Source organism: Mastigoproctus giganteus, chromosome 14 (genome assembly GCF_048544385.1).
Source record: "Mastigoproctus giganteus isolate SK-2022 chromosome 14, ASM4854438v1, whole genome shotgun sequence".
In the NCBI taxonomy this organism is placed as follows: Eukaryota; Metazoa; Arthropoda; class Arachnida; order Uropygi; family Thelyphonidae; genus Mastigoproctus; species Mastigoproctus giganteus.
Window position 1 is genome coordinate 37,229,233 of NC_143588.1, and position 20,681 is coordinate 37,249,913.

A 20,681-nucleotide genomic window follows, 5' to 3' on the forward strand; every position below is an offset into this window, starting at 1 on the left:
AACCTACAAATCTCTGCCACTAAAACCTGCTCAGTCTTACTAAAGGGATATCTGCACCCAAACAGATCACCACAGATAAAGATTCAAAATAAAACAGTTCAAATGGATCCCCAGCTTAAATACCTGTGCCTCCTGTTAGATGATAACCTCACTTTTAAACCGCACCTCAAGTACCTGCAGAGGAAAATTCAAAACTATGCTTCACCGTTTGCCGGGATTACCATGAAAGACTGGGGCTCAAAAGGAGAACCCTCAGTCTATACTACAAGATGGTCTTTCTACCCGCTGTTACATATGCCGCTCCAGTCTGGTACAACAAAACCACAATGGTGTCCAATCAACGGAAGCTAGAAACTATCCAGAGGACAATATTACTGACAACTTCTTGAGCCTGCTGCACGGTCAGCACCCATGCCCTGCAGGCCCTGGGGGGGGGGGATTCTTGTCCTGGACCTGGAGGTAGGCATCCTAACCAATCTGACCCTGACTAGAGGAAAGGCTACCACCTTCCGAGACTTCACCTCAAACAGCAAACAACCACAAAATGAAAAACCAAAGTTTAACCGAATACTTACATGACCTCTGGCAGCAATGCTGGAATAACAGCACAAAGGGCATCATTACCAAAAAATTCATTCCAGACCTCAGAAAAACTCATCCAGAAATGCCAGGTTGACTTTCCCCAGGCCTACTGTCCTCATACCTACTCATTGGGCATGGGGCCATCAGAGGAAAGTTAACAATGGGATTAACAGACAGCCCCCTATGCTACTGTGGGCTCCCAGAGACCTGGGAGCACATAATGTATACTTGCCCAATCTACGAAGACCTAAGATGTGTATTAATTACCAAAATACACTTTAATCTAAAGGAACAAGAGGCATTACCTCTTGGAATCCAGCGAGACCTATAATGCCTTTATCAACTTAGCACAGGAACTCTTTTACAGAAGGACCCTCCAACCACCATAATCTTGGCTTATATCACCACTGTACATGAGAACGGACAGAGCACAATCCCAACAGCAAATATCGACACAAAGGACTCTCCATATAAGAGGACCCTAACATGGTACCCCTGATCCCATGGGCATCACATTGAAACAGATGTGGCATTCATGGGATCAGGGGTCCCATAAACACAACATGAAACCAAAGATGGGACTTTGTCCCAGAGGAAAGCACAGACAGGACTCCTAAAGGAACAAATGGACCATTCCACTAACGAAAACTCCAGCAATGGATCCAAGTACAGAATCTTGTTTTTCCCACAGAATACTGGACTATCTCCAAACCTAATCTCACTACTATTGACTCTCTGATGGGACTTCCCAGTCCCCGCCCCCAAATGGACAAGATCTGGACATGGTTCACTATGGTGGCCCTGATATAGAGACAGCCTATAGGCGACTCTTAATCCACTCTCCCTTGAGCGGATCTTTCCTTCAAACTCCCCCGGGCAGGAGGAGAGGGTTCCCTCTTCTTGCCTCCCCAAATTTTCAACTTGGTGGGGCATGGGTATGCCCCACTGAAAAAAAATGGGGGTTACCTTCGTACCAACCCCTCCTTCCAAACTTCCCCCCCAGTCTTCAGTCTCCCCTCCCAATACTTTCTCTTACGCAGCATTCGTCCCACACGTGCAAACTTAAATTACAACAAAATTTTGCCTGACCTTTTGGGCTCCTAGAACTCGTACTTTCGTTGTACAACCCCACTTAACAAAATCTTACCAAAATCAACTGTGATCACTTCAACCTTCTTTTTGTTTTTCAGGTCTTTGCCACTGAAATCACAGGAAAGTAGGTGGCAGGACCTGCCAGAGTATCACTTACTGGTAATACCTGGCTAGCCTCCGAGTGGCCGGGTATGGGCATCGGTTCCAAATAGAGGCCCGGCGGCCAATAAGCCAAAGGAACAATGGGCACAACATCTTACACAACCCACGAACCATACACTTTTAAATTTCTGGCTTGACAGTGTTCTGTTTCCGATACAATGTGCATACGAGGAGATGGGAGAAACCCAGGTGCCGTTTGACCCAAATATGCCTTATAGTGGCAGAGCATCCTGGGCCAGCTCCAGGAGGCAGGGGTGGCCAGCAACCTCTTCAAGGTGCTCAAAAGCTACCTCACCAACAGAAAAATAAAGGTGAACACTCCCTACAAAGAAGTAAAAAAAAAATCCACAGAGGCTGCCCACAGGGGTCAGTCCTTGGACCCACAATGTGGAACCACCTGATAGACCAGTTCCTACACAAAGACCTGGAAGGAGTCCACTCGCAGGCTTTTACAGCCAACCTCGTCCTAACAATTGAAGCAAACTCAAGAGCACAATTAGAAACACAAGCAAACCATGCACTGCAAATCCTCCAAGACTGGGCCAGATTCCATTTACTACAAATTTCACAGACAAAGACAAACTCCACACTCTTAAAGGGAGCACTGAACACCCACCCATAGACCACCCCAAATTAAAATTGGCACCACAACCATAAGGCTTAGCACAGAGCTCAAATATTTGGGTGTGATTTTGGATACCCACTTATCATTCAAACCTCACCCAAACTACCTTAAAAGGAAAATAAGGAACTGCACTGCATTAATAAACAGGATTGCTTGGCGAGACTGGGAAATGAAGCAGCGAGCACTGATGTCATTCTACAAAGCAGAATTCCTACCAATTGTGACCTATGCAGTGAGTGCATGGTATAAAAAGGCCAGCATAACTACTAACCTAAGAATTCTTGACTCCATACACAGAATCATGCTCCTCCCTACTACACGTGCCTGCAGCACCGTGGGCACACATGCCCTATGAGTCATTGCTGGAACCCTTCCCATAGACATAGAGATGGTAAGGAGAGGTATCCTCCATGAGCTCACTAAAGACACCGCTTGTATGCACTAAGATTTAATGCAAACCCGGGGAACAACCATACAGTGGAAAAAAGATGGTTCCAGACCCACTTGCTGCAGGTGTGGGAGACACGCTGGGACACCTCTACTAAAGGCCGGATAACTAAGAAATTCTTCCCCATTGTGAACAGATTTTAACCAAAATTACCAACCTGGTACGCACCTGGTCTTTTTGTGACCTACCAGCTCACAAGACATGGCGCTCTAAATGCCAAACTAACTTCACTGGGAATAGCGGACAATCCAAACTGCACCTGTGACGATCCAGAAACCTGGTCGCACCTAATGTTTGACTGCCACCAATATGACAATCTTCATTGCCAGCTGGTGACAAGACTTCACCCAAGGACCAAGAACAATTCAACTTGGATGGCAAAGAATCATATATGGCCTTTATAGAATATGCCCAGGAATTATTAACCAGATGCCGAGCCACACTGTTTCAACAAATAAACACCAACAACAAGGCAACCAGAACCTAAATGGAGTAACGGATGCAGAAACAGGATAACCTGTAGATCAGGACCGTACAGGAAAAACAAAGAAAGAAAATGACAACAAATACTAAAGACAGAGACAGGTACCAAGCCCAGGTGGTCTTAGAATCGAAATCCAATCAAAATATGACAAACTACTTCTGACTTCAACAAACACATCTTAATTTAGAATAAAGCAATTCTACCCAGATTACGACAGGAGGGAGTATATGATGAGAGCCTTGTCGATCAATTCGGTCCTGGAAAGATTGTGCAAGGCTCAAGGGGTAGAATTTTTTTCAGCCTGGACTGTACTTGTTAACAGGAGAGACTGCTTCTACAGGGATGGGATACACTTAAATAGAAAGCGTACAAGAATATTTGCTGATGCTATCGAGGCAGTGTTAGGTGGGTCGGAAAACTGCTAGCTTGGGGGGAGACAAAGACTAATAGATTAACAGTAGCCACTGGCAGAGGTGAAAGTGATTCTTGCACTGCTTCTATTGGAATGAGCAGAAGCCTGAAAAACAAGATGCAGGATATTTCAGAGACTGCTGGGAGTCATTGCGGTACAAGTAAACACATGGGTTGTGTTAGGGTAGTTAAGAATAGAAATAGGTGCATGTATAGTTGTGTGTACACCAATGCTAGGAGTTTAGTAAATAAATTTGATGAATTTGAGGTATTGCTCAAAACATCAAAGGCAGATATTGTTGGGATAGCAGATATTGTTGATGTGTCACACAGATATAAGAACGAGAATTTGGGGAGTATAACGTCTACAGAAAGGATAGACAGGATAGGAAGGGAGGAGGGGTTATGCTATTACTTAAGAAACACATAAAATCCAAGGAAGTGAAGCCAGTCGACATTGCTGGACAGTGTAGTGTCGAGTCAGTTTGGTGTGACATAAGCATTGGGAGATCAAAATTGAGAGTAGGAGTGTGCTATAGGCCTAATGACTCTAATGAGTATAATAAGAAACTGTACAGGGAAATAGAGTGGGCCAGTACATCAGAGAGAATCTTATAATGGGGGATTTTAATTTCCCAGATACTGACTGGAATTTGGGGGCTGGTCAAGCACACACTAGCAAGGCTTCTGTGGATTTATTGGATGATTGTTTTCTACATCAGTATGTCCGGGAGGCAACTAGAGGGAGTAATATTCGATTTGATTATCAGTAGTGATTATTCATGCATTAAGAATCTGCAGATAAAGGAATCACTAGGTGGCAGTGATCACAGTGTGCTGAAGTGGGATTTACTCAAAGAGGTAACTACCATTAGGGGTAAAGGGAAGAGTTATTGTTTTCGTAAAGGCGACTACAATGGACTGAGACAGTATTTAAATTCTATACAGTGGAACCAACTGATGATGTAACCAACAGCAAATTCAAAATGGGAAGCATTCAAAGTACTTATCTTGGAAGCTACTAGGCCTTACATACCAACTAAGAAATATTGTTCAAGGTTTAGGCCTAAATGGATGTCAGATGAACTAATGAGACATATGACAGAAAAGAAAAATGCATGGTATACATACAAATTAACACATGACACAGAAGCCTATGATAGATACAAGTTGATGTGTAACCTAGTTACAAAGGAGGTTAGGCAGGCGAAGGCAGATTACGAGAAATCTTTGGCAAGGGATGCAAAGAAAAACAGCAAAGAGTTCGTTTATGTAAACTCTAGAAGGAAGGGGATGAATCAGATTGGTCCACTTGATATCGAAGAGTCAACTGTTGATGATCCTGCTCAGGTAGCTAACAAACAAAATGAATATTTTGCATCGACATTCACACATGAGGAGTTATTCAGCGAGGGGGAATGCCAGAGGTGTATTCAACTCTGGCAGTAAGCTAGAGAATCTTGTAATAACTGAGAGTAAAGTGGAGGAGAAATTGTTGAAGATAAACACAAGAATGCAGCTGGGGTGGATGGGATCTATCCAGTTATATTAATAGCTCCTGATAGCTCCTGTAATCTTGGAAAAAAATTCAGCAGGATGTGAGTGACCAACTACAAACAATGAATATGGACACAATGAAACCAGAACTGGAGAAGAAACAGCAAGTACAAAACCAAAATCAGGAGCAGCCAAAGTGCAAATAGACAAGGTTGCAATATCTAGAATAGGAGAAGAATGGAAGAAAGCACTAGCAGAATTTGAGGGTATGCACCAAACAAAGCCATACATCATACCGAAGCGGATACCCAACAGATTCTTGTGGCAATTTGCAGACCACCTCAATAGCTGAATAATACTAAATTATCTCAACAACAATGAAGTAACACTAGGCACCATCTGCACAGCCACTTACTGTGCCACTGTAGCAGCCACCAGGATTATTGGAAGGAAAACATGAGAACAACATAACATAAAATGACAAGGAACCACCAGCCTTGGGAAAGAAGGCTACAGCAGAAGAGATAAGAGTAAACATAGGCCATCTGACCCAGTACCAATGGGGTAACATAAGTAAGAAGCTGATTAGAAAAGTAAAGGCCATCCTCAAGAAACACAACATCCACAGCAAATAGCATCAGAGGATCAAAGACTATAATCAGAGGATCAATACTTTGACTTCCTCAAACAGAAACTCCTGGCACTCAACAAGAGACTTTGCTGTTACAGGGAGAGTGCAGAGAGGAAGACAACAGGATATTTGATGAAAACTAGAGAGCCTTCTACAGGAAAATCAGACAAGAGAAGGAAAGCAATGGACCACCCCAAAAGAGAACACACTCAAGGAGTTCTGGGGTAACCTGTGGGGCAGCAAAGTTAGCTACAATGGCCACACCCCCAACCCAGATAGATTTAGATAGGAAGAAAACCAATAAAATAGAAGAGATAAGAGAATGGGAGATTAGGGAGGAAGAAGTACAAAATTCGATCAGGAAGTTCCGAGACTGGCAAGCCCCAGGAATAGATAGCATCTACAACAACTGGTACAAGTTCAGCTGCACACACACACACACACACACACACACACACACACACACACACACACACACACACACACACACACACACACACACACACACACACACACACGTGCGCGCGCACGCACGCAAATAGCAGAGCAGTTCACCCACATAATAAAGCACCTTGACACAATCCTAGAGTCTGACTCAAGGAATGACCTATCTGAAGGCTAAGGACAAAGACAGCAAACCCAGAAAAGTACAGACCAAACACTTGTCTCCCAACAATGCACAAGATCCTGATCAGCAGCATAACTAAGATTACATCAGACACTGGGAGAGCCAGAGTATCATGGCCAAGCAGCAAAAGGGATGTAAGCAGATGAGCAAACGGTGCAAGGAGCAATTGTCCACTGATGCTGCAGTTATGGAGCAAGCTTACAAGAAGTACCACAACCTTTACACGGCCTACATTATTTACTGCAATGCCTTCATCTCTGTGCCACATGGCTGGCTGATAGAGGTACTGAAGACTTACAAAGTCAACCCAATGCTGACACACTGGAGAGAAGCAACAATTGCAAAATGGAGGACAACCATTAGGGTTGAGAACATCATGACTAGACCAATTCCCATCAGAAGAGGATTCTTCTATGGAGATGCAGAGCCTACTATGGTTCTGTCTAGCACTTAATCGACTGTCCACCATGTTCAATAGCAGCAAGTACAGATAAACCCTAAAAGAAAGAAGAAAAAACCTGTACACCCTCTCTCACCTGATGTAGATGGATGCCATCAAAATCTATGCCGCAACTGAGAATCAACTCCAAAAGCTGCTCTGGATCACTGAAGATTTCAGCACTAACATTAGGATGCAATTTGGCTTATACAAAGGCAAACCCATGGATTGCATCAAGGACATCCAGTTGGCTGAAGCTACCAACTGAAAATTGTAAAAAGATTGAAACCATGACAGAGGAAGAGATGACCTACAAATATCTGGGAATGATGCAGACTCTCCAGTTAGAACAAGGAGATCGAGCCCACCTGACTGAGAAATACCATCAGAGACTGAGGAGCCTGATAGGAACAAAGCTGAATGCTAGGAATGTGGCCAGAGCAATAAACACCAAAGTAGTCCCAGTATTAACTACTAAAAAGTAGTTAATACCAGTATTAACTACTACACCTGCTAAAAAAAAAAAAGAAAAATTCAAACATCCATTCAGGATCATTGAATGGACCAACACCACGGTGGAGGAGATTATGAGATCTACCAGGATAATAATGACCAAGAGCCAACAACACCACTCAAAGTCGGACATTGAGAGACTGGCCATAGCCTGGAAAGAAGGTAGGAGGAGTTTGAAAAACCTCACTGAACAACAGAAGTTGATTAAGAACCTGATTACTTCCGGAAAAACATAGCATCAATCTACAAAAACCACCAGAAAGACAGACAAATGGCATGTGCTGCTCAACCTCAACAAAGAAACCACACTTGCACAGACAAACTTTGGCAAAGAAGATACTCTGTGGCAGACGCTATAAAGGCATGAATCAAGATTACATAGATAAGATGGCTTCCAATACTTGGCTCACAAAAGGAAAGCTCTTCCAGAAGACCAATGGATTCAAGCTTACCATTCAAGATCAGATAATCAAAACCAGGAAGTACATCACCAAGGAACCCAGAGTAACAGATGACACATTTCACTGATGCTACCTCGCTCCAGAAACAATCCAGCATATTATTGCAGAACTTAGTGTCATCACCCACACAGATTACAATCACAGATACAATCAGGTGGCCCAGATAATAGTGCAAAAACACCAGCAGATCAAAGAAAGTTTACTGTGTTAAAAGTGCAAGCCTCGGACCATACTAGACACCTCTACTCACAGAATACACTGGGACCGTACCTTAATAACAGACAAGACAATACTGCACAACAGACCAGACATAACCCTCACCGACAAGACTGAAATGGCTACCTACCTACCTGATCAACATAGCAGTGTCCACCAGCAACCTCCACAAAACATGAGGAAAAGAACAGGAAATACTCAGATCTCAGACAGGAAGTAGTAGTAGTAGAGGCATCTGATGCAAGAAAGCAAGTGTTTAAGATTATGTATCATCAGCTAAAAAAAAAAAAAAAATTCAAACATCCATTCAATCCAAAAGTTTGTCCAGTACCTCCTTGAATTTATTTTAGTAATCAACTTCCACAGGGAGAGATGGCAGTTTAATCCAGCAATCAACTACCCGCTTGCTAAAGGCAAATTAATGGACATCTATTCCACCATCTAGACAATCCTCAATTTGAATTTATGCCTCCTCAGATGAGTAATTTGAGCATGTGGAAGAATCCCCATCAGAATTCAGCATGCTCAACCCATCCAAGGCCTTATACAACTCAATCAGATCAGATCACCCCCTTGCAGGCCTAGTCTCCAGATGCTACGATTTGCAGAACTTATGTCTTTCTTGGTAAGACCACCCCTTCGTTACCCTCAACAATCTTGCTGCCCTTCTCTGTACATGCTCAAGCAACTCTACATCCTTCCTAAAATGTGGCCTCCAGACTTGTATGCAGTACTCAAGGTGTGGCCTGACCATTGACTTATACAAAGGGATAATCACCTCCTTTTCCCTACAAGCAAAATTCCTGTATATCATTGACAATACCCCATGACCTGCTCTGGCATTGCTCAGGTCTGCATTGCTCAGAAAAGTTCATATCTGGCTGTACAATTCCTCCCAGGTCTTTTTCATTTTCTACCACAATAAATGTAGTATCACACAGTTGGTATATTTCTCTGAGATTACTTCTACTCATATGCAGTACTTTGCATTTGTCAAAGTTAAACTTCAGTTGCCACTTCTCAGCCCATCTGCCCCACTTTTCTAGATCCTGTTGCTGTAGCACACTGCCATTACTATCATTAACAACCCTGCCAACCTTTGTATCATCTACATACTTGGACATTAAGCCTGATATACCTTCATCAATATCATTGATAAATAAACAAAACAACGGTGGGCCCAACATCAAACTCTGGCGGACACTACTAATAACATTAGTCCTTGAAAAGAGCAGCATCCATTGATTATCACTGTCTTCTCCCACTCAACCACCCTTTTATCCATAGTAGCAACTTGCCCTAAACACCATACTGCTCCAAATTTGTACAGTAGTCTTCCATGCACAACAGTATCAAAAGCCTTGCTCAAATCCAAGTATATGATATCAAAATTATTTTTGCATCCAGTTCCTTGTAACCACATCATAGTATCCAATCAAATTTGAATTTGCCAGACAAGACTTTCAGTTAACAAACCCACACTGTGTCTGAATTATTACTGCAGCCTTGTCTAGATGATCCTATAATGCTTCTTTAACCAGTGACTCCATTAATTTTCCCCAGAACAGAAGCTAAACTAACAGTTCTGTAATTACTTGTGTCACCTTTTATTCCCACTTTGAGAACTGAGGATACATTTTCACATCTCCAGTTCATGGGGACTTCTCCTGAGTCAAATGCTCTCATAATTGACTGAGGGTTTTCTTACTTCCTTTGCCAACTCTTTTAATATAACTGGACAGATCCCATCCACAACAGGTGCCTTTCCTCTGTTTAACTTCAACAATTTCTCCTCCACTTTGCTCTCAGTTATTACAAAATCACTTAATTCCCTGTTAGAGTTGGATAAACATCTGGCTCTCTCCTCCTTGAATAACTCTTCATGTATGAATGTAGATGCAAAATACAGGCAACCCTGTATAACATGGTACTTTTATAAACACGGTTTCGCTCTAACACAGTTGATATATTGCAGTAATCCTTGCACTGTTTAATTAAAGTGAACTCAATGATCTAGTGCAAGTTTTAAATACACCCAAAGTTTCTTCAGAGCTTTCAGGGTACAGACTACAACTAAGAATCTGCTGGCCTTTTTGTGTTATATACATTGTGAAAGAAAAAAAAAAAAAAAAATGGTTCCCCACATCTAAGAAGGCTCAATGATATATTGCAAAAGTGTTCCAGCAGTTATGAAGATTTTTGAAATTTTCTACCAAACAAGTGGAGGATACTTACTGATTCATCAGAGGAGTTCCCCTTCATAGTGGAAACAATTATGCATCCATTCCTGTAGCCCATTCAGCACAATTAAAAGAAAACTACGAGGGCTCTAAAAAAAAGAATGATCATAATTTTTCAGGAACAACTGTACTGCTTGCTATTTCTAGCTGAGCTGCGGAATTTAAGATCAAACCAAGCTGCATCACATAGCAACTGCACAGCTGACTCGTGCACCTTGGCGATCAGTCAAGTTCATGCCTGTTCAGTTTCGCCTATGTAACAATGGATGTGAAGGCAAGGAACAAGTATGCTGCTCTCAAATTTTGTTTCCATTTCAAGAAAACATCAGCTAAAGCATATAAAATCTTTAAAAGAGACTTGTAGCGGAGCTATGCTTCCATATAACACGGCTTGCCAGGTGATTTAGAATGTTTAAAGAAGGATGTGATTCAATCACAAAAATCGGCAGTTCTGGAGCTCCAACAACTGTTATCATCACAGAAACCATAAACACTGCTTCTGTTATTGTGAGAGATGACTGGTGTATAACATTAAGGAAACTGGCAGAGATGTTGAGAATATCACTAGGAAGCAAACAGTATTCTCCATGACCATTTACAGCCACTCCCCAGTTTACGTAATTCTGGACTTACGGAAATTCGACTTTACACAAGTTTTTGCTGGCTGGTGCAAATATAAAAAAATCATGGAAACGTATTTTGCATCCCATAGGAATAAATGGAGATATTGTGAAATAACCTAATGTGAACCCAATAACATTGTTGTTTTTTTGGTAATTCGTTCCAAGACCTTGGAAGTTGAAATTTTCCCTATATAACTAAACTATTTATCTATCTAAAAGGTCATTTTTATATTGGAAATAGCACTACACTTTCATCACTATCATATGTTCCATTACGAGAATCAATTTTGAATGCCTTTGTGATATTTTTCTAAAACACATTTCTGGAGATCACTACCATAAAACAATTTGCACTTTACAGTTTATTGGGCGCATTTGCGATAATTCCGATAACTGGAATTCTGTGAGTTTTTACATTATGGTATTATGGTGAAATGAGTTCCCCTTCAATGAAATCTTTATCATATATAAAACAAATAAATTTTCAGAATCTTCTCTTTATTCCTGTTTACTTATTACAATGGTGAAGGGAAAGGGACCAACAGAAAGTGCAAGTGCTGGCAGTGCTAGAAAACGAAACAAAATTTATTTAGAAATGAAGATGATTAATTAAGAAGTACGAAGCAGAACGAAGTTTGTCATCTATTGCATGGAATTAGGTCTCGCTGCTTCAACAGGGAATACTATTTTAAGGGACAGTGCACATATAAAAGAACATGTTAAAGGATCAACACATTTAAGATCAACAGTGATTATAAAACAGTGTTCAGGTGCTCTATCGAAGATGGAAAAGCTATTGATAATATGGATGTAAAATCAGATTCAGAAGCGAGTGCCCCTGAGTCCAGTGGCCATTCAACCAAAAGCCAGAAGTATTTATAAAGATATTAAGGATAAGTATGGAGAACCACAACCCAATTTCGTGGCAAGCAATGGGTGGTTTAATGGTTGAAGCATCGTGCTGGTTTCCAAAACATTAAAGTATGCAGTGAAGTCACCAATACCAATTCTGCAGCTGCAGAGAAATTTTATGATGTGTTGGAAAAAACCCCTTCTAAATCTCCACAGAACTCAACTTCCGTAGCGCCATGCTTATCAGCTGGAGAGTTAATTCTGGCAACGATGCTCGAAAAGTAAAACTTGCTAACGTTATGTCTGTCTTCTCTCTCTTTTTGTAATTTTATAATTTGGAAATTTTTGTAATTTTGTACAATTTTGTAATTTTTCCTGCACGTGATATAAAAAAAAAAAATTGAATAAATAATTCTATTTACATATTTGTCAAACATTTCTTTTTTTTTCTTCAATCAATTCAATCAAATTTGTGAGTGCTGCATAAGCATTTAGGGAAATTCTGACATGTAAAATTCCGACTTACGTAGAGTTCAGCAGTACGCAACCCTTACATAAGTCGGGGAGTGGCTGTACATGACAAATGTTCGTACACGCCAGGTTCCAAGACTACAGTATAATACTCACACCTAAGCAATAGCAAGTTTGCATGGAGGTTTGTCAGGAACTGCAATCTATGGTTACTGAATATGGTGAAATTCTGCACAAAGTTATAACGGGGGATGAGACATGGCTTCATCTTTTCAATTCAAAGAGTAAGCAACAAAGCTCTGTTTGGAAGTCTATGAAATTGTCAACACTGAAAAAAGCAGCAAAAGTTTTGGTTTCTGCAAGAAAAGCTATGGTCATCTCTTTTTTTTTTTGACATTCAAGGAATGGTTTACCAGCATGTCGTGCTACATCGTATGACTGTTATAGGACCTTACTGCAGAACTGTGTTGAACTTTGCAATGAATGTGATCCCACTTTGTGGGATCACATTCATTGTGATCAATGTGCAAATGTATCTCCAATTCACAAAGGGGGATCAAAGGGTGCCACAAGTAATTAAGACCTGTTAGTTTGACTTCTGTTCTAGGGAAAATAATGGAGTGACTGGTTAAAGCAGCATTGCAGGATCATTTAGAGAAGACAGCAGTAATAATTTAGACACAGCATAGTTTGTTGAGAGGAAGTCTTGTCTGACCAATTTGATTGGATACTATGACATGATCACAAAGGAACTAGATGCAAAAAATAATTTTGATATCATATACATGAATTTCAAGAAAGCTAAATGATACTGTTGTATATGGAACACTACTGTATGTCATTAAGAGCAAGTTGCTACAATGGATAAAAGGATGGTTGAGTGGGAGAAGACAGGGAGTGGTAATCAATGGATACTGCTCTTCGTGGACTAATGTTATTACTGGCGTTCCCCAGGCTTCGGTGTTGGGACCATTGTTGTTTTGTACAAAGGGTACTAGGAAAGTTTTGCAATATGACGCAACAATGAATCACAGGAAGCTGCTTGTTGCTGCATGTTGAGACATGTTCATACGTGCATAGTAGCCGCCGCGCCAAGTCGATGGGCTCAGTTATTCATTAGTAGTGAGAGTGTAAAGTGCTTGCGATGGCATCGTGGTCACGAAATGAGATATGGACAGTTTTGCGGTATAATTTCGTGCATGGTTTAACCATAGACCAGTGCTTAGAAGAAATGACTCTTGCACTAGATGATGATTGTCCACATCGTACAACGATATTCAGGTGGTATAGAGAATTCCAAAGGGGAAATTTCACTCTGGAGGATTCTGAGAGGCCGGGAAGGCCACGAACGTCAGTTACGGAGGAAAACGTTACTGCTGTGAGGAAAATGCTTGACGAAAACAGGCGAGTGACCTACCAACAGATAGAGGATACTTTGGGCCTAAATGCACCAGCAATTCGTTCGATTCTGCAAGATCATTTGCACGTGAAGAAACTTTATTCTCTCTGGGTGCCGCATCAACTGACTGAAGAGCAGATGACACGACGTGTGACTTGGTGCCGGGAGATGTTAAAAAAGTTTGATAAGGGACAATCTCGGTATGTGAACAACATCGTGACAGGTGACGAGACTTGGCTGTACTATTACGATTTGCCGACCAAGGCTCAAAACAAAGTTTGGGTCTTTGATGATGACGACACACCCGTAATTGTCAGAAAATCCCGATCTGTAAAGAAGAAAATGATAGCTGTATTTTTCAAATCGAGTGGAATTGTGGAACGTGTCGTTTTGGACACGCAGAAGACAGTCACAGCTAAGTGGTATACTGAACAATGCCTGCCTGTTCCCGCATGTGAAAATGAAGCTAAAAGGGAGGCGGTTTTCCAGTGATGAGGACCTTCTACGGGCTTGGGACAACGAGTGTGCTTTACTCCCTAGTGAAACTTGGCAGAACTGGTTTAAAGATTGGTTTCGGAGGATGGAGAGGTGTATTGAATGTAGAGGAAATTACTTTGAAAAAATTAAATAAACAAAGCTGTATTGCAAAACTTTCCTAGTACCCTTTGTATATTTATCAATGATATTGATGAAGGTAGATCAAGCTTAATGTCAAAGTTTGCAGATCATAAAAAGGTTGGCAGGGTTGTTAATAATAGTAATGACAGTATGTTGCTGCAACAGGATCTGAAAAGTTGGGCAGATGGGCTGAGAAGTGGTAACTGAAGTTTAACATTGACAAATGCAAAGTTTGCAGATCATAAAAAGGTTGGCAGGGTTGTTAATAATAGTAATGACAGTATGTTGATGCAGTAGAAAGGTAAAGCTACCTTTCTACTGCATCTGAATATTGTCTGACATTTCTGCAGTAGTTCACAACTCCCTGTACTTTGCTATCGATAATTTCAACAATATTATATGTCAAAAATTCATGAAGAATTTTTTAAATTACAGTAAGAGCTAAGGACTAATTTTTTTTTTTTATTATTTTTTTTTATTTTAAGTTTTAATGCACTGTAAATTCTATATTCATTAAATAGCATGTATAGTGTGCACACTTTGATCTTAGCCAAAGGGCTGAGAAGTGATGTATTTATTGTGCAACAAAGTGTTCAAGCCCATTATTTACTTTTCCTACTCTGGTAATACAACTAATAGAAAAGTATTTTTTCAAAATTTCATTTGAGCCAGCCATAGCCATGTGATAGTGTACATGACCATAAGTTAAGACGTTAAAGGTTCAAGCCAGTAGTAGCAAAAAAATCTGATTGCCATTAACTCCATATGTACATACAATCACAATGAAAAGTACTCTCCTCTGGACTTGGCCCTCAAGAATAAATAGATTTATTTATTAATATGAAGAACCATGGTCTTTATATTTAAAATTAATGAAGTATTAATAATGAATAGGCAAATGAAATTATCACAAAATACTTACTTTTTCATAAAGCTAACAATACTTTTTCTGTCATTTTCTCCTTCATATTTATGTTTCAAATTGCCATTTCTGGAAAAATAAAAGAATCATTCTTACCTGGTAAAATATATTTCAATTAAATATTTATATATTCACAATACTATTTATTATATATACAATATTTATCCTGTATATAAAATGAAATCAAAGTTCACGGAGTGAACGTTTACTGTAGAAGTAGATTTCTCATTGGTACTTCATTCTGTAAGTACCAATGAGAAAAGCAGATTATCTACTTACTATATTGATTTCATAATATGGAGGTATTTTGGCACAGGTCACCTTGGTCCTAAATTTATTGGAGTGTATTTTCATTTAAACAAATATAATATTTACAAATAGTTGCACACCAGATTTAAAGTAGTGACCTTGACTTTTTACAGATATTTTTCATTGGTCATGAAACCACACAGAGTTTATTCGAAGTCAATCTGAAATTCCTTGATTGCATTTTGTTGTAGCTGCCAGATCTTCTGCATTACCAGGAAATCATTGTACCTCAAATAAGTTCTTAATTTGAAAAGAAATAAAATTTATAAGATGCAAGGCAAATTGAATAAGGAGAATATCATAAGACATTTTCTTCAAAGCAATTTCCACACATCAGTTGAATGGTATTGTGACATACAAATTGCTGCAGCAGAGTAAAAGTAAGTGAGAGCTCTGTTCCTGGTACCATAATATAGGTTAGAATTAACACAAGGTGGTGTTTCCTTATAGAAATTATTGCGCTAAGGAAAACTTAGACAACCCTATAAATCATGTATATAAATTTCATGTTAATTTAATGTACATAACTTGATCAACAATCCAAATTGGTTTCTGACAGAGCAAATAAATATTTTCCATCTACATCCACATTTGAAGAAAAGTTTAGGGATGGGGACATCAGAAGTACACCTAATTGTAACTAGGAGATAAATGATTTTATGACAACTGAGAGGGAAATGAAAGGCAATTTGCTGAAACGAAAAGTAAATGAGGCAACTGGGACTTATGCAATCTATACAATTCTATTAAAAGGTGGAAAAAAGTAAGAAAATCTTCAACTATAATTATAAGAGGGAGATGTGCAAATCTCTCCCTCTCTCTCTCTCTCATGGGGGGAGGAGATAAATAAAAGGGCAAAGTGAAGTTAAGTACCTGTAAGCTTGACTTCTTTAACAACTGACTCCATTATTTTCTGTTTCACAGAAAACAATGGAGTCAGTTATTAAAAAGTAATGTAGGAGCATCGTGACAGGAAAACAGTTGTATGGAAATTACAGCATGGATGTGTTAACAGGCAATCTCGTATTACCAAATTGATTAGTCACTATGATACAATAAGTAAGAAACTGGGTGTAAAAATAATTTTGACATCATATACTTAGATTTCATTGCAGCTTTTGACATTGTTTGTCAAGAAAGACTGTTGTAAAAAACTTGGAGCAGTGTGGCATTGGGGCAAATTACTGCTACAAATATAGAGACAGTGCCTATTAATTGGCACTACTTTTCTTGTACTGATATTATTAGTGGAGTTCCTTAAGATTATTAATGATACTGATGAAGGCATATCAAGCATAATGTCTAAGTTTTCAGATTAAACAAAGGTTGGGAGGACAGTTAATTGCAAGAATTAAGGGATACGACTACAACAGGATGTAGAAAAATTAAGCAGATGAGCTCAAGAGACAAATGAAGTTTGACATTGATAAATGGAATTTATCAATGTCAAATTGATAAATTCCATTTATCAATGTCATGACAGAATCCCAGAATAACTACCATTTCAAAGTACCACACTCAAAATTAGTGGAAAATTAAGAATACCTAGTGGTAACTGTACAGTTCTCTGGGCAGTACAGACAGGTTGCTAAGACAGATCATGGGGTTCAATCAATGACATACAGCAATTTTGCCAGCAGGGACAGACAGGTGATTATTCCATCGTATAAGGCAGTGGTTAGAATACATTTACTACATATCAGTCTGGAAGCCTCATTTTAAGGAGATATAGGAATGAGTGCAGGGAAGAGCAACAAGATTAGTCAGGGATACAAAACGGTACTCTTAGCAAGAAAGACTTCAGTTTCACAAATTTCAGCACCTGGAAACCCAATTAGTCAGAGACACAAAGAGCATGTATTTATGCACTTGACCAACACAGCTGAGTGATCCAGCACAAATATGCAAAAGTACATGCTCTTTTTAAGTGAATGGGGTTCAAGCTCGTATGATCAAAATTCATTCACCTTTCATTTGTGTTAGCACAGAAAAAGGGAGAAAAAATCAATTAGAATGCTGTTTCATGTATTCTGCATTAAAAGAAGGTGAAAGACAGTGGAGATTAAAGATATTTTTCTGCACATATATGAATTAATACTTTTTTTTGAAACTCAAAAAAATTGCAAATTCACATTTTGTGTTTATTACATGAAACAACATCCAATTAATGGAGGCACTGGTTAAAGAAGCACTGCAGGATCATCTAGATGCTAATGGTATCCTTTCTCTTGCTCAGACTACAGAATTGATGGAAATAAATTCAAATTGAGGAATGATGGATGTAAGATGATGCATGGAAATTTACCTTCAGCTAGTGAGCAGTTGATTGTTTGAAAAATCTTCCAAATGGTGATGTGAAATTGGATAGTCTAAATATAATCAAGAAAGAACTAGACAAACTATCAGATGGAATGAGGGTTTTTTTTTGTTTTTTTTTTGTTGATGCTGTATAAGCAAGCTTATACAGCATCAGCAAGCATCATATAACATCTTACATCATTTGCCACTAATAATATTAATTGACTTGTGTGGCTTATATGCCTTTTGTATAAATAGTGTGAGTCAATTATTTATCCAAAAAGGTTCAATGGACTATGAAAACTAAGTTTTCTGGAAACTTTGTAAGGGCAGCACAGACATTGAAGTGGTTGAGTTAAAAATGATAGAGGAACTTTTTTTACAACAAAAGAGGCAACAGAGTTCTTTGCAATCTCTCAGCAATATGGAATTGTAAAGCACTTGGTGTAGAGTGAAAATCTGGTGAGATAGCAAAAGCATAACTTGACAAAAACCGTAGAAAAAGCATAACACTTAACATAATTAATTAATACATAACTTTATACGGATGTTATATAAACAGAACTCGTAGATATTTGATACTGAAAAATATATATAGCGTTATAACTGTGTTGGAATACAAGTTTAGGGTTATAATTTTCTACTGAAATTGAAATTTTATTGAAATTAAATCGAAATCATGACTCAGACCAGAGCAGCAAAACAAAAGGCTCAAGCTAAAGGGAGTGCTGTGGCTCAGAAGAGAACTGAGGGAGGCAGTTGCCCTCTGAATCACAGCCTTTTAAAATGCACTGCTTGCATGATGTTTGTGGAGCTATTATTATTATTATTGTTATTATTTGGTTTTTAGGAGCATTAGCAACTAAGGCCATATTGCTCCGAGGATATGCGGTGGTCATTTCTTGACCTTTCCGCATCCTCCGTATTTGGTGGGCACGGGCTCGAACCCCGGTCTAATCAAGAAGCGTGTGCTGCGCACTGCTGCTTCTGCCCACCTGGCTACGGAGGCGCCTGTTTGTGGAGCAATCGGGTACGGGACATGATATTGCCATGGGGGACGTCTTTGTGTGTGCGCGATTCAAGGAGTGTAACAAAATCAGGTGACAACTCAGCATTATGGGCCTAAATGAGAGCTTGAAGGACGGGTGGATGCCCTCGAATGCTTTAAAGTGAGGGGCCCATCAAGCTCTCAGCTGCCCACATCAACGCCAGAGCTTGCACTTGGTCATCATGCAACACAGCAGCAACCCCCAAGGCAGAATGCGCTGGTCCCACAGGAACTAGTAGTTGTTGGTGACTATTTGGTGACTCAGGGAAATGGGGAACATGCTTTGTAAAAAGGATAGGTGGAACAGGACCTGGGTATGTCTGCCAGGGGCAAAGGTTGATGATGTTGTAGAGTGGATATCATCTTTTAAGGGCACAAAAGGTGATATAGTTGTACACATTGGCACTAATGATATTAAGAGTAGGAGACCGGCAGAATTACTTAACAAGTACAGGTCACTACTGAAAAAACGCCGTGAATTAGGGATGAATTTAAAAGTGTCTGCAATTCTGCCAGACACAGTAGGATGGAGTATATGATGAGAGCCGTGTCGATCAATTCAGCCCTGGAAAGATTGTGCAAGGCTCAAGGGGGGTAGAATTTTTTTCAGACTGGTCTGTACTTGTTAACAGAAGGGACTGCTTCTACAGGGATGGGATACACTTAAATAGAAAGGGTGCAAGAATATTTGCTGATGCTATCGAGACAGTGTTAGGTAGGTCAGAAAACTGCAAGCTTGGGGGGGGACACAAGGACTAATAGATTAACAGCAGCCACTGGCAGAGGTGGAAGTGATTCTTGCACTGCTTCTATTGGAATGAGCAGAAGCCTGGAAAACAAGATGCAGAATATTTCAGAGACTGCTGGGAGTCATTGCAGTACAAGTAAACACATGGGTCGTGTTAGGGTAGCTAAGAAAAAGAACAGGTGCATGTATACTTGCATGTACACCAATGCTAGGAGTTTAGTAAATAAATTTGATGAATTTGAGGTACTTCTCAAAGCATCGAAGGCAGATATTGTTGGGATATCAGAGACGTGGTGTCACACAGATATAAGGAATGCAGAGCTGGAATTTGGGGAGTACAACATCTACAGAAAGGATAGACAGGATAGGAAGGGAGGAGGGGTTATGCTATTAGTTAAGAAACACATAAAATCCAAGGAAGTGAAGCCAGTCGACATCGCTGGACAGTGCAGTGTCGAGTCAGTTTGGTGTGACATAAGCATTGGGAGATCAAAATTGAGAGTAGGAGTGTACTATAGGCCTAATGACTCTGATGAGTACAATAAGAAACTGTACAGGGAAATAGTGGGCCAGTAAATCAGAGAGTCTTATAAAGGGGGATTTTAATTTCCCAGATATTGACTGGAATTTGTGGGTTGGTCACACACACTAGCAAGGGATTTGTGGATTTATTGGATGATTGTTTTCTACATCAGCATGTTCGAGAGGAAACTTGAGGGAGTAATACTCTTGATTTGATTATCAGTAGTGATTCTTCATGCATTAAGAATCTGCACAAAGAGGAACCACTAGGTGGCAGTGATCACAGTGTGCTGAAGTGGGATTTACTCAAAGAGGTACCTACCATCAGGGATAAAGGAAAGGGTTATTGCTTTTGAAAAGGCAACTATGATGGTCTGAGACAGTATTTAAATTCTATATAGTGGGACCAACTGATGATGTTACCAACAGCAAATTCAAAATG

The 20,681-nt window shown here is 39.8% G+C and overlaps 1 protein-coding gene across 3 annotated transcripts in view; it reads right to left on the reverse strand.

The window, feature by feature from the left end:
• LOC150075068 (protein disulfide-isomerase A5) overlaps positions 1–20,681 on the reverse strand; it is a 755,693-nt gene that overhangs the window by 409,891 nt on the left and 325,121 nt on the right. For all 3 annotated transcript variants that reach the window (XM_090388976.1, XM_090388975.1, XM_090388974.1), the window contains one exon: positions 15,315–15,383. In XM_090388976.1, the coding sequence (XP_090245102.1) occupies positions 15,315–15,383 (69 nt within the window). The remainder of the gene's footprint in view (positions 1–15,314; positions 15,384–20,681) is intronic.